General features: G+C 39.6%; 5 protein-coding genes across 8 annotated transcripts; 4 read left to right on the forward strand and 1 right to left on the reverse strand.

Annotated features, from left to right (window-relative positions):
• The first annotated feature begins 1,247 nt into the window (after window positions 1–1,247).
• LOC105207455 (retinal rod rhodopsin-sensitive cGMP 3',5'-cyclic phosphodiesterase subunit delta) lies at window positions 1,248–2,925 on the forward strand. 2 transcript variants are annotated; one of them, XM_011176903.3, is made up of 4 exons: window positions 1,248–1,474; window positions 1,782–1,844; window positions 1,926–2,183; window positions 2,388–2,925. In XM_011176903.3, exons 1-4 carry the CDS (start codon window positions 1,434–1,436, stop codon window positions 2,467–2,469), a joined length of 444 nt encoding a protein of 147 aa, XP_011175205.1. In that variant the 5' UTR covers window positions 1,248–1,433; the 3' UTR covers window positions 2,470–2,925. The 2 variants fall into 2 exon arrangements, with proteins under 2 accessions (XP_011175205.1, XP_039306546.1); XM_039450612.1 differs by having other exon boundaries at window positions 1,336–1,539; window positions 1,773–1,844.
• Window positions 2,926–3,058: 133 nt separating this feature from the next.
• Window positions 3,059–5,225, forward strand: LOC105207454 (homeobox protein ARX). Its single transcript, XM_011176902.3, has 3 exons — window positions 3,059–3,752; window positions 4,154–4,356; window positions 4,462–5,225. Exons 1-3 carry the CDS (start codon window positions 3,536–3,538, stop codon window positions 4,786–4,788), a joined length of 747 nt encoding a protein of 248 aa, XP_011175204.1. The 5' UTR covers window positions 3,059–3,535; the 3' UTR covers window positions 4,789–5,225.
• A 47-nt stretch (window positions 5,226–5,272) lies between these two features.
• Window positions 5,273–9,481, reverse strand: LOC105207453 (cullin-2). 3 transcript variants are annotated; one of them, XM_011176899.3, is made up of 8 exons: window positions 9,306–9,481; window positions 8,283–8,491; window positions 7,697–8,198; window positions 7,402–7,581; window positions 7,107–7,325; window positions 6,849–7,019; window positions 5,829–6,764; window positions 5,273–5,749 (listed from the first exon to the last, which is right to left on the reverse strand). In XM_011176899.3, the coding sequence occupies exons 2-8, from the start codon at window positions 8,399–8,401 to the stop codon at window positions 5,618–5,620; spliced, it is 2,259 nt and encodes a 752-aa protein (XP_011175201.1). In that variant the 5' UTR covers window positions 8,402–8,491; window positions 9,306–9,481; the 3' UTR covers window positions 5,273–5,617. The 3 variants fall into 3 exon arrangements, with proteins under 3 accessions (XP_011175201.1, XP_039306518.1, XP_011175202.1); XM_039450584.1 differs by lacking the exon at window positions 9,306–9,481 and adding an exon at window positions 8,904–9,027; XM_011176900.3 differs by lacking the exon at window positions 9,306–9,481 and adding an exon at window positions 8,781–8,952.
• A 557-nt stretch (window positions 9,482–10,038) lies between these two features.
• LOC105207452 (proteasome subunit beta type-3) lies at window positions 10,039–11,248 on the forward strand. The gene is made up of 3 exons (XM_011176898.3): window positions 10,039–10,179; window positions 10,404–10,969; window positions 11,071–11,248. Exons 1-3 carry the CDS (start codon window positions 10,177–10,179, stop codon window positions 11,117–11,119), a joined length of 618 nt encoding a protein of 205 aa, XP_011175200.1. The 5' UTR covers window positions 10,039–10,176; the 3' UTR covers window positions 11,120–11,248.
• Window positions 11,249–11,760: 512 nt separating this feature from the next.
• LOC105207451 lies at window positions 11,761–13,391 on the forward strand. Its single transcript, XM_011176897.3, has 2 exons — window positions 11,761–11,990; window positions 12,699–13,391. The coding sequence occupies exons 1-2, from the start codon at window positions 11,936–11,938 to the stop codon at window positions 13,340–13,342; spliced, it is 699 nt and encodes a 232-aa protein (XP_011175199.1). The 5' UTR covers window positions 11,761–11,935; the 3' UTR covers window positions 13,343–13,391.
• Window positions 13,392–13,448: the final 57 nt, after the last annotated feature.

Consider the following 13,448-nt stretch of genomic DNA (forward strand, 5'->3'; position numbering starts at 1 on the left):
ATCCCAAACCTTAACGCTTTGCAATCTTTGCGTCGCATATTTTTTCTAGTTGTTGGTTTACCATACTCATTCACAGGGCGGCGCGTTTTCATTCTAGTTGACGACTTGCAGTTTAATCGGAAATATTCTATTTCTTCTTCTTTCCATGCATTACACTGCACTGTAATAATTATATGAAGTTAATAAAATTATATGAGATTTTAATATAAAAGTCGAGTGCAAATATAGGAAAACTTCCAATTTGTTGCTAATTACAAATAATGTGACTGAAAGACGATATAAATTTAAAATCAAATTTTTTAAAGAAGCTTAACGTTTTGAAATAAAGCTAAAACAAAATTATTTAAAGTTAGTCATCTAATATTTCTCCTTTATACTATATAAGATTTTCAAGAAAAATCACTCTATTTTAATTGCATTCATATCTAATTTGCCTGTTATGAAAATTATCAAAAAATTTACAATATAAAAAACGCAATTAAAATTTGCTAAAATTTCTGATTAAAAACTAAAAAAAAAGAATTTTACATATTATGAGCTAAAAAAATATGCTTTCTGAAATATAGATAGCATGATAGTTACAAGGCTGCAAGAAATCTATGGCAAGAATGACAAACTAGGGTTAAAACCTCTAAGATTTCTTGTTCTATAAATTTCTGATAAAATCTAAAATCTGTAAAAGATTAAAGTATTTTTTAGAAAATATAAAATCAAAAATCTTAGAATATTTCAGAATTTATATATAAGAAATGATTTAAGAAAAGATTCAGATTTTTTTTTCTCGATATTTCTGAAGTGTTCCAATCCATACAAAAATTTTGAGGAAAATTTTTAATTACCAGGGTTGTTATTACAAATTTCAGACTTAAGAAGATAAGTTTGAAATTAACTGCTCCTAATAAACGTTCATTATCCACTTCCCAAAATATAATTTCGACATAGGAAAACTTTTCTCTCTCTTAGAAAAGTCTCCATCATATAGATCATTTCAAGAAACAATAAGTGATCTTTTTCTCTGTTATACTAAAGTCAAATGTAAAATCTGTTCAAGGATGAAACAGATAAAAATTACTTCTTTTTCTTCTTCCTAACCTCAAAATGGATATTTCAGATAAGTTATTTAAAGCAACTTGAAGTTCGTTGACGCGGCCAAGGCTACGCCAGATAAAAAAATCGCAATCGGTAGCAATGGAACGGTCGACCAATCACGATCGAGCTTCCCGGCTGTGATTAGTCGATTCGTTTGCCGTTTGCTATCGCGATTTTTTCGCAGGCACTATGGCGTCGGCGCGTCGGCGTCAGCGGCTCGCTCCGCTCGCTGGTGTTTACAATTCAAAGTGACTCGGAGGCATGGGATCGATAGTCTGCGCGTCGTTTTCACACACTTCTATATAATCCATTCGACCTGTGATCCATTCGTCTTGTGCCTAAATATGCCGTCTCGCGGGGAGGACATCCTCAAAGGATTTCAGGTGTATCCTTTAATTTGAGAAGTTAATTCAAGCGCGATTGTTCCGGCGATCGCCTGGTAGTTTGTAGGTTAGAACGAAACGTCAAACTCGAAACAATTCTTACGTTCGTTCTTTGCAGCTGATTTCCTTGTACTTTTCTTCCTCCTAGCACTCTTTCACTTTTCTCTCTGCCTTGATTATAAGTCTATTTTATTTTAAGCGTTAAAAGTGTAACGGTACAGCTGCGAAGAACAGATCGTCAAAATGTTTGTTTGATAACTGGATTTAACTGTAAAACGGATATCGGCTCCTTAATCATAGTTCCATCAGTAATTGGATGAATCTGCGCGACGCCGACAGCGGAAAGATTCTCTGGCAGGGCAACGAAGACTTGTGAGTGAAGCTAATTTTTCGGAAAAACTTTATCAAAAGATGACAATAGCCCTGAATCCTTGGTCTCTTATCTGATTACAGATCTGTACCTGACGTGGAACACGAGGCACGTGTACCAAAGAAAATCCTGCGATGCCGCGCGGTGTCGAGGGAGATCAACTTCAGCTCCGCGGAACCTATGGAGAGGTTTCGTCTGGAACAGAAGGTACTATTCAAGGGACGTTGTTTGGAGGAGTGGTTCTTCGAGTTCGGATTCGTCATTCCGAACAGCACCAACACCTGGCAAAGCTTGATCCAAGCGGCACCGGAAAGTCAAATGATGCCTGCGAATGTATTAAAGTAAGTAAAGACACACCCTGGAGTTCTCTCTTCTTGAGCAATATAAATATGCAAATCCTATAGTGTATGTCACGTTTATTTTTGTACGTGATATAGAATTTTTGTATGTGATAATGTTCAAGAACAGGATTCCTGGTGTTTCTCCATATATTTTTCCACTAGCTTACGGATTAATTATTTTGTTTTTTTTTTCTTTATGAATAGCGGCAACGTTGTAATAGAAACAAAATTCTTCGACGACGATCTCTTAGTGTCCACCAGTCGAGTCCGTCTCTTCTACGTCTAAAGCGATTTCCAAACGGTCCTACCAATCGTACATAATCGCGGGACCAATCGGCATGAACGGAGAGTACATGAAAATAGAACAATTGCACGTGTGATAACAAACACACAAAATAAACAAAAGTGTGACAAACTGATCGATTTGCGTCCCTTATGTCAGACACTTTTCATGCATATATTTTAATATAAGATTTTGACAATCTCATGATTCTAGAAATCTACATAGAGATTCACACAAACAGATCGATATCAAAATTACAAAGCTTTATCAAGCAATAGCGTTTTTCAAGGCCTAGTGTATTTAGAATACGTTTTTCACTCTTGATAATGTGAGGAAAATGACTGCACTGCTGAAGCACGTAATTTATTTGTTACTTGTTAAGTATGAATAAATGCAATAAGTTTTGTACATATTGTAATACACTACACTGCGAGAGCAATAAAGTTTTAAAAAAAGTTACATTTTATGTGCATTATTTATGTCTCATTTTTATAACATTAATGTAAAATATTTCTGTTACTAATGAATCCTTTATATTAATTGGGAAAAAAACGCAGAGTTAAAGCGCTAAACATCTCAACACACGCGAAGATGTTGCATCTTCATTTTCAAATAGCCAAGGAAAGGATTGACCGCTGGCATAAAAATGCAATTACAAAATTGCAGAACGTAACGCAAATTCGCAAAGTTGACTCGTAAAAAATCGACGAGAGATTACAATTTTTTCTCATCGCACGGTCGTACTATAACAGCCGTACGCTATTGATTAGTAGTGTACAAGCAACACATTTTTTAGGCTTCACCACACCCCTTGAGGGAGTTCACTTTGAGTATACTCTGTCCCCTACTCCGCCTATACGCGTTGTACAAGTGTAAGGAAAGAAAAAAAAACCTTCCGAAGAAGACGGAGGACGAGGAAACGCCGAGGAGTCGCGGCGCGTCAGCTCGAATGTGAACGAACTTCTTCCTGAAATTCGACTGATTTTCAACGTCGTCGTTTCGCTCTTCGCGTGCGATTAATTCAATTATACTCGACTTTCCTCGTTGAAGTCTCAGGAATTCTCGCGGGATGGATCTGAACGAGGAGGACGAGAGCGGAATCGAGAGCGGCAGGCAGCTATTTCTGGTGAGCGCGCCGCGCGATCCGTTGGTGTCGGCCAGTGCAATCGTAGCGTCGTCGAGCATTCCTGTCGACGTCAGCCAGGGTGATGATCTGCAGTCGACCGCCCTGACTAGTCTGATCGGCGGTGCGCAATCCACCTCCGTCTGCTTCCCTATGAAATTCAGTAAGTGCACGATGCCGTGTGTCAACCCGGACCTGATTTAATTAACTGCCTCTGTCTCCGGTATCCCAAGTTGGGGTAGAGTGTCGCTCAATGAAGTTATTGCTAAGTGCATTAAGTGGATCCGCAGTCAACCCTTTTTCTTAAATAGAGTTAGCGGTAATCAGTTTAACAGTTATGAAGCGTTTGCCGTCGTGCTCGCGAAGCGTTGCAGCATAAAATTCGACGGCGAGCGAATCGCGTCGCGGCGGATTTTCCTACCGCGCGCTGAGACGTTGACAAACGCTCTTGGTACTTCGTGAATTTCATTCCGACGTCCTTATCCCGTAGCAGCGTTGTGTATCGAAATGCTCTTTTTGTCGGAAGAGTGTATTATCAGGAGTAAACTGTATATCTTCTTATAGCGTACGATTTCTCGACTAGCCCCGAAAACGAGGAGAGATCATCCTGCGTGATCGGCAAGAGGAAGCAGCGTAGGTACCGCACCACGTTTTCCAATTTCCAACTAGAAGAATTGGAGCGTGCTTTTCAGAAGACTCATTACCCCGACGTGTTCTTTCGGGAGGAACTCGCAGTTCGTATCCAATTGACGGAAGCTAGAGTACAAGTAATTTCCGCATGTCTCCTTAATAGTATATATAGTTTACATGTACTTGAAGTATTTGGCTGAAAGAGAATTTGATGAATGTTATTATAATTTCCTCGCGAACAGGTGTGGTTCCAAAACCGAAGAGCAAAATGGCGCAAGCAGGAGAAACAGTGTAAAATTGCAACTCACATGACGTCGCACTTACCACCGTCGGACTGTCAAGAGATGCAGCAACAACACCAGTCGCATCACTCGGATCCCTTGTCTCTGGAATCACCGTGCAGTCCTATATACCTCGGCATGGAATGGGCAGGTCTCTCCCCTTACACCAATACGGACAGCGCGTCGTCTCTTATCGTGAACAATATGAACAAGCCAACGGAGACGGAAGTTGATAATAATCCGCTACTCGACCCCGAATTGCTACAATTAAAGCCTTCACGTTCCTAATAATATTAAAAGTATATATAAAATAATATAGTATTTGTAACCCGCATGCAACATTCCATGCTTTCTGAAAAGTTACGCGATTTACCAAGTATAATAACTAGAATAACTTGCAATATAGTTTTAATCAGAGAATGTATTTTACGTAAAGCTTGAGAATTCGAAGGCTGCTGCTTATCGAACGAATGAAATTTATATGAAGAAATCGAGATTTTAACATTAGCATCTTCATGTCATCATTAATGATATTATGAATTATTTAGGCTGAGGCCATGCGGGGCCTTATTATATATTAATGATCTATTATTCGTCAATGAAAAATGTCGTATCGCGATCATTCTCGGATTAAAGATGGTCGTATATATTTTGTAAGAGGAAAGATGTATATATAATGGATTGCTCTATTTCTCTAAAAATAGATTCTATCAAAGGAACAGTAATGAATTTGTATTGCGTATAAAATTACTTTCTGCGAGACGTGCTACTCCAATATAAAATAGTAACGTCAACTTTATTCAGTGTGCATATGTTACAAGTCAGTAAATTAATTAAAATATTTATTAATTGATTGATCCTAGGAGCGAATAAGCGGTCTAAGATGCTTTTCCCGATCTTTCAAATGTCATTGACAGCTCATTTTCTTTTTTTTTTTTCAACTTATTGTTTTCTTTCTTTTTACAATTAATTATCTTCAAAGCTTTAATTATCGAAGATAGTTAATCGATTAGCCTCGCTGAGCACAGTTTCGAGCACAACTTCGAGCACAATTTTCAGCAGAACGCTGTTTGGGACGCATCTCGAGTGAAATAAATTAGTGACAGACGTTAAAAGGTTACGCAATGTATGAGTACTCGTCCGCGCTATTTGCCGTACGTTCGATATACTGTTTATCTATCAGGGTTTCGATGCACTTTTTAATCATTCCAATAGAAGGTGCAAAAGTAACTTTCGACTGACTCAACACCTGAAAACAGAATTGCATTAAACACTGCTGTGCAAGACTATCGTGCAACTTGTATTAAACTCACTTAGTATCAACTCACCTCCTGTATAAGTTGATTATGTCTCAGTAGTTTACGACTCTTCATGATACGAACTATAGCTGCCTGCAAGAACATCTTTCGGTCTTCGTCTACACTGCGGTGCGTAGCCTCTGCATCCTGTGGCGCGTCTCGCTGTAACACGCCCGTTACGCGAAACTTCGTTCTCTTATTAGAGTAACTAAAATTGAGCGTGAGAATGGTATCCTCCTCCAGTTCGCCGTCGTTGGACTTATTGAGGATCTTACAATCCACAAGACTGGCGGCATGTTTCACCAGTTGATCGTGCGACAGACGTAACGAGGCGGCCGCTTCCTTGCATGGAATCGCGTCGCAATGCTCGAAGAGCAATAGTAACGCCATTTGATACGTTTGCACGGTGACTAAATATGGTTTCTTCAAGTAATTGAACTTGAGCTCACCCTGACTCAAGTGATGCAACCACGTGAGCTTTCGACCGCTGAATTGCATATGATAAAACGTCTCGAAAGCCTGAATGGATTTTTCCAACTGCTGCGGAACGTGGAACGGACCGGGCGACGGTGGTAGTCCGAGCGGCCAAGCACCAGCTTGCAACACTTTAACCGCGAAACCGGTACCCAATTGATTCTCTCCGTCGCCCTCCCGCAAGGTCGTCGTAAACTTCGCGTTTAGGTCCGCGGAAACAGACATGTCCGTGAACATGCGGTGAAGCTTGTTCGTAAACTCGTAACCGCATGCCCGTTTTAGATCGTCGATCATCATCTCCTCGGCATCCATCGATTGCGACTGTTGATGTATCAGTCGCTTCGCCAACATACGCGAATAGAATTTTTGGAACACGTCCTTGTCGTCTACATACTTGAACACGGTTATGGAGCGTTTCAATTTGTCCTCAATTTCGCTTTCGGAGGCAGCTCTCGGAGACTTTTTCAGCAGAGTGTCGCAATATTTCGCTAGCTAAGTGAAAGATACATATATTGTATAATTTATCATAAGAAACTGTATACTAAGCTGTGAAAGTATCACTTTTGAACAATTTACCAATTCTGGAGCTCGGACAGGCTGTTTTGGAGCGGGTCTGTAATTTACGATGGCGGAACAAGCCTTATCGAGAGCACCTACGAAACTTTGATCTGAATTGAACACTTCCTTAATCATTTCTGAATATTTAGAATGTACATTTAACATGTTCTCTACAAACTGCATGTATACCTGAAATTAAAAATTTATATTTTTCTATAAAAAAATTGGACAAATCTATATATTTATTAATATGTTCGAGTATTCTATTATATTCACATTTTCTCCCTGCAACGGTCCGATTGCCTGTAATCCTTGTAATGTAATGTGACGAGTGAGATGTTGCACAAGTGGATCTAAACCTCCTGGTAAGGACCTCAACAATGGATAAAGAAGAGCTAAATCTCGTCTGCTTTCATTTTTTATCATTAACTCAGCCTCTGCATGAAGCAGATCCACGTGTGCGGCTACCATTTTATCCTCGCAACATGCTTTGACCTGCAAGAGAACGTTGCCACTGTACGTTCATCGATCGAAATTATTTCTAAAATATGCAGGAAAAACGATAACGCACTTTCGCTACAGAACTCTTGTGAAGGAACTTATAGGCGCGTGCTTCTTCTTGAGCGAGTCTCCACGTTACTTTTTCTATATAACGCGTAACGTCAGACTGTTGCAGCAACGACGACGCTTCTGCTGTATAAAATTCTCCACTAGCTTTCAAAAAAGGTTCCTCGAAAATTTCTTGATACAACTAAAAAAAAAATCAAGATTTAATTCAGCAAATAACTCTCGAAAAAGAGAAAGAAACCTTTCATTTTTTATAAAAACAAAAAGTTGCAGCTTATGTAATTTATTAATGCTATTACGTTTAACTGCCCCTTCATCTTGTGCTCTTCTACCCGAACAAAACTTCCAATAACACCGCAAATGACGTCGGTCGATTCGAGCAACGTTGAATCTCGATCGGCATCGATGCACGTAAGTAGAAGGGAGACGAGTTTCTCTTTAAGCGGTATTATCATCTTTTTCTTCCAAATGTCCAAACCCAGCTCCCCAATCTCCATCTGTTCCTGGCACTCTTCCTCCCTATTATGCAAACTCGTGCCATAGATAAGTTCTGCCTCCGAGAGCTTCTGCTTCTTGATGTGTTGTTGATTGAGGTATAAGTACAAGCTATGCAAATAGTAAATGCCCTGCGAGTATTCTGTCCAGGCGCGATAATACGCTGGGAGCAAATCCCATTTGTCATCGTACGAATTCACTTGTACTAGCAGATGGTCAACGTGATTAACCAAAAACCTCTTTGTCTCGTCGTACAAACGGTCCGCCAACGGTTCAGGATATGCAACGCACAAGGAGTAGACGTCGCTGCAATTGTAAAATACACACTTAACATACACTCTTCCATCCCGCATCAGAGGGAAGATGTAAAATGACTCTCAATTCTCATACCTAAATCTGTCGTTCCATATAGCGCGAGGGATGTTTGCCAATGTTATCACACCCTTGATAGTCTCTTGTAATACGTGCCATGTCTGATTAAAATCTACTCTCTTGGGTTTTAGTGACATTCTTCCCACTGAACCACTGGTAACTCAATCACAATAACAACGGGTTGCTGAATCCACAGAGGAATCCAATCACTGTATACTACAACAAACCTGCAAAACAGCAAAGTCACTCACATCAACCTATTTACATATGGAATCTATACCATCATTTGCAGTACGCGTATGCAAGTTGGGGGCTCGACTTGTGCAAAGACTAACGAGTAGTTCTGGAGTAGTTCGAAATAAAAGCGACAAAGGCTACCGGAACGCAAGGTTCCCAGGAAACAATACACAGGAGAGTGCAAAAACAGACTGGGGTTTACACGGCTTTTTTTGTTCGCGTATTTTGTGCATCTCACGTCGGTTTAAAAATAACGTAAAAGTAAAATACACCACACACGTGCACGCGCGCGTACGCGCATCTCACGGCCGTCGTTCCAAATATCTCTCCTGTCCCAGTGTTATAACTCTCGCACGAGGCAAGGTGACGACGCCCGCGAAAATTCCCAAGCTCTAAGCGGACCTTGGTAAACAGGCGACCGTTCGAAAACCTCGTCGAATCCTAAATGGCGCGTGGCCGTCACACGCCGCTCCTGGCGGAGCGTGTGCTCGGAGCACACGCGTTGCGAAATATATCGACTCGCACAAAAGGGGGACGCGTCTCGTTTTCTTCCGTCGCTCGCGCGAGAACAACACGCACGGGAACGGGGGACGTGGAGGAGTGTCGGCGGGGGACTACACGCGTGTGCCCGCCATTGGGGGGGCAGAGACATCATCACACACAGCTGACTGGTAGCCTCGGACGGACGGACGGACGGACCGCGTGTGCCCGCGGTCGGCTTAACCAAAGAGTTTCCAGCGCGAGAGAAACGGGGGACACGGGGATCCCGTTCTCGTCAACGACGACGACGATGACGAAACGTACCAAGTCGTTTATTTCTGGGCCGGAGACGCGAGTCACTCGCTGTGGGACGCATGGCAATCGCGGCAACACGCCGAGCGCATTTTCCGTGGCCCACAACGATGACGATTCGCCCGCACTGCTCCCTTTTCGTTTTCACGTCTGTCCACGCGCGCTCTCGTGTCAGTGACGTCGTTCGCTCTCTCTCTTTCTCTCTCTCTCTCTCTTTCTCGACCTCGGCCTCCCACGTTGCAGCTGGTCGCAGGTCGCAGCTCCGCTCCAACTCCAACTGACTGAATTTACTTGGAGTACTCTCTATACCCTCTTCCGTGCCCGCCTGTGCCCGCCCGCGCGTTGAATCCTCAATAACATCGCGCGGCCATGCTCTCTTCGTTCGTGCGCGAACGGGAGCGCGCGAATCTCATTCGCATGAATTTCATTCGCCGTCATATGTGTGCACCTGCACGTCTGACGTCTGACGTCGCGCGTCATATGCTTGCGGATGTATTTAAAATGCGCGAAAGCAATTTAGACTGCGATCCATTTGACGTTACAATTTCGTTACAAATGCTCCGAAGCGTTTAATTAATCAATCGGAACAAAGAATTTTACAAATTGATCGTCCGAAGAATGCTTTTGTAGCGTCAAATAAATCGCAGCCTGTAACTTTCTTATCTTTTTTTATATTTTATTCTCTTATTTAAATAAAATTAATTATTACGTTTAATCCCCTTTCCCTCCCCCCACTCTCTTATTTGAGCTAGCGATTGCGCGATGCCGCGATGCGCGCTTCTATATCGTTTACAATTCGTGGTCGTGACTCGCACTTCAACGCGTCCCGACCGTCCGTGATTGACATTTCGCTCTGCAAGGTGTCAGATATTTTTACAGAAACATGGTGAGTGTTTATCTGTTAAAAAGTATTTCTCACGCTCCGTCGTTGTTGCCTTACAATGAGATTTCTCTCTTAATCGCGACGCCGCGAAATAACCGGAGATTGATCCGCAATGAGAGGTTATGTTACTGTCTTCCGTACCGATGACGGCGCACGTTCGCGAGGAGTTATCGCGCCGCATTTCTCCACGTACAATTTCAATATACATCGTTTTTCTTCCTCCGTAGAGTATCCTCGCGTACAACGGTGGCGCCGTGATAGCCATGAAGGGCAAGAATTGCGTGGCCATAGCGGCCGATCGCAGATTCGGCATACAGGCGCAGACGATAATGTGCGACTTCCAGAAAATCTACGAGATGGGACCGCATTTATACGTCAGTCTACCCGGTCTCGCCACCGACACGCAGACCGTCATGGAGAGGCTGCGCTTCCGCCTGAACCTGTATGAGCTCAAGGAAAACCGCAAGATCCACCCCAAAACGTTCACCGCCATGATCTCGAATCTCCTCTATGAGAAGAGATTTGGGCCATACTTTGTCGAGCCCATAGTTGCCGGACTCGATCCGGTCACGTTTGAACCGTTCATCTGTAACATGGACCTGATAGGTTCCAGAAACATGGCTGAGGACTTTGTAGTGGGTGGAACGTGTACGGAGCAACTTTATGGCATGTGTGAGTCGCTTTACGAGCCAAATTTGGAGCCTACAGAGTTGTTCGAGACTGTCAGCCAAGCTTTAGTTAATGCATTTGATCGGGACGCGATATCTGGATGGGGAGCTGTTGTCTATATTATGTAGGTATCGCTATAGAGAACGGTAATACAACTGATATTTATATTAATTAGGTATATATATACATTGAATGAATTAATTGTATGCATTTTTTTGCTTTCAGAGAAAAGGATAAGGTCACAAAAAGGACTATTAAAACGCGAATGGACTAAACATATTTACCTTTTATATCAATATGTGCGGTCAAAGTTTCATAATTATTGTTGTAACTAAGTCTAAGAAATGTAAACAAAAACGTATAAATAACTTTTAATTAATTAAACCCCTGATTTTTGAGGATATTTTAAGGACTTGTGTGTTACATTTCAAGGTATTGCTAAAAATTTTTAAATTTTTATAGATTGTTCTTTTATTACATTCGTGTATCTGTATAAAATTTATATTTCTCTTTTAATTTTTTGTTTACTCTTGATTCTTATGTAAAATCGTATTTTACATAAGATTTATTTATTACAACTTTGAAAACGAAATAGAATAGGATAATTTTTGCTGCAAAAATTATAAATCAAATTTTTTAATTTTTTCTTGCAGTTTCAGAACCAAAATTCAGGAATTTGCGTCCAAAATTTTTGTTGTTGATTAGGAATAAAAAAAGAATAAACCTAAGAATTCTTCAGTTTTTCAATTTCAAACTTTTAGCTGATATTGTCTAGCCAAAATATTCAATAATTTTTTTTTTATTGTTGCTTGACATGTTCTTTCATAAAATTTTTAATTTATTTTTCTTGACTAAAATTTTTTTAAATTTTAATTTTAATTAAAAAGTTGTGTAATTTGATGAAACATGAACGAAGAGTGTTTCTATAATTTTATTTTATTAGATATTTTTGAAGGCACAGACACGTGTGAAGCGACAATGTCGCCATCTGATATTAAAGTTCGGAAATAAAAAAAATGTATGTCGAGTGTGTGATGTGTGCTATGTAATTGCAAAAATATTTATATTATTGACGATAAAAATCACTATAATGTCGATCAATACATTATGCGCTGCATTTCGCAAAATTGCAGTAGGCAGGATAAGTACGTACTCTCGACAATTGAGATTTTACGTAATCAAGTGAGGAACAATTAATCCTAACCTACAAGCATTGTTATTTATTAGGGGACCGGAAAATAAGTAGTTTTTAAATAATGTATAACAGCACGTAGTTTGTCAATATAATTTATTATTTGTATAATAATATCGCCATCATTTTCTATAACGTTTATTTATTTATTGGTTTTTAATGTCTTTCTTGAAGAGGCTAATGGATTTTGATTTTGTAATGTGATAATGCTCGACTGGATTTAGTGAAATAGAAAAATTAGAGAATTAGAATAGAAAGTACTTCCTCATCCATTATATTAGTTTTTTATCAAACTATTATCTTTTTCTATAATTGTATTTGTTACAAAGCTTCTTATGAGTAAGCTGATGTTTGAATCACCTTTTTCATATTTTTCTAATCAAAGCCAGCTTCTTTGAGAAAGTATTTAAAAATTGAATAAGTGGATGATTATTATAAAAAATGATTACATTATTGAGTAAATAATAAATTATATTAACAAAACTAGACACTGTTTATATCATTTATAAGAATGAATTACTTTCCAGTTCCCTTAATACTTAAAGATAAACAGAAATGTATCATTTTGTAATAGAACGTCTTGCTTTATTCAATTATTATATATTATATTAAAGTATTTGCATGAAAATATTTTATGAATAATTTAATTTGTCTATCTCAGGTAGTGCTGCTGCTGCAAAATATTCGACACAATCAAGTTGCGATGTAACTATAGTTTCCCGTTTATCATCTAATAATTGTATACAATGTACAGGATTGACACATAGCATTAAATTTATACCAAGAACACTTAACATAGACTTTGGGATACCTGCGAGTGGAAATTTAATAAGAAATATTATTGAAACGCCTTCCACCAAGATTTCTCCACTGCAAGAACCTGTGGAACGTTTGCCCATTCAATATGATTCTCCTGTACTAGAAAAATCTGTAGATCTACCTACAAATGGAAGCATCATTGAGAAACAGGCAGTGAACATGTTAAGAATCAGACACAAGAAAATGAAGAAACATAAACTAAAGAAACTACGTAAGAAGATGAAATTTGTATGGGCGAAGTTAAGACTGAAGAGGAAACAGAAAAAGGAGAAACTTTTTCAGGCTGAGCTAATTGGCAAAGTTAAGGAAGCTCAAGCGTTTGACGCTAAGCAGTACGTAAACGAGAGACTGAACATCTTGAATAAGGAGAGACTACCAAGGACCTTTAGAGGCGAGCTTTTGCCTCCTGAGATGATTAAACAATTTTTAGACGAAAAAAGAGCGAGATACGAGGCCAAACGTTACAAACCTCGTTTAACCCTGTAATTTACTATGTATAAGTCTTGGCAATAAAATTTTATCTTGGAGTGGTAAATATCTTATGTTTTTATTATTTATATTAAAAAGAAATGGGTATAGATTAGAATCTGAA

This window comes from Solenopsis invicta, chromosome 6 (genome assembly GCF_016802725.1).
Source record: "Solenopsis invicta isolate M01_SB chromosome 6, UNIL_Sinv_3.0, whole genome shotgun sequence".
NCBI lineage: Eukaryota > Metazoa > Arthropoda > Insecta > Hymenoptera > Formicidae > Solenopsis > Solenopsis invicta.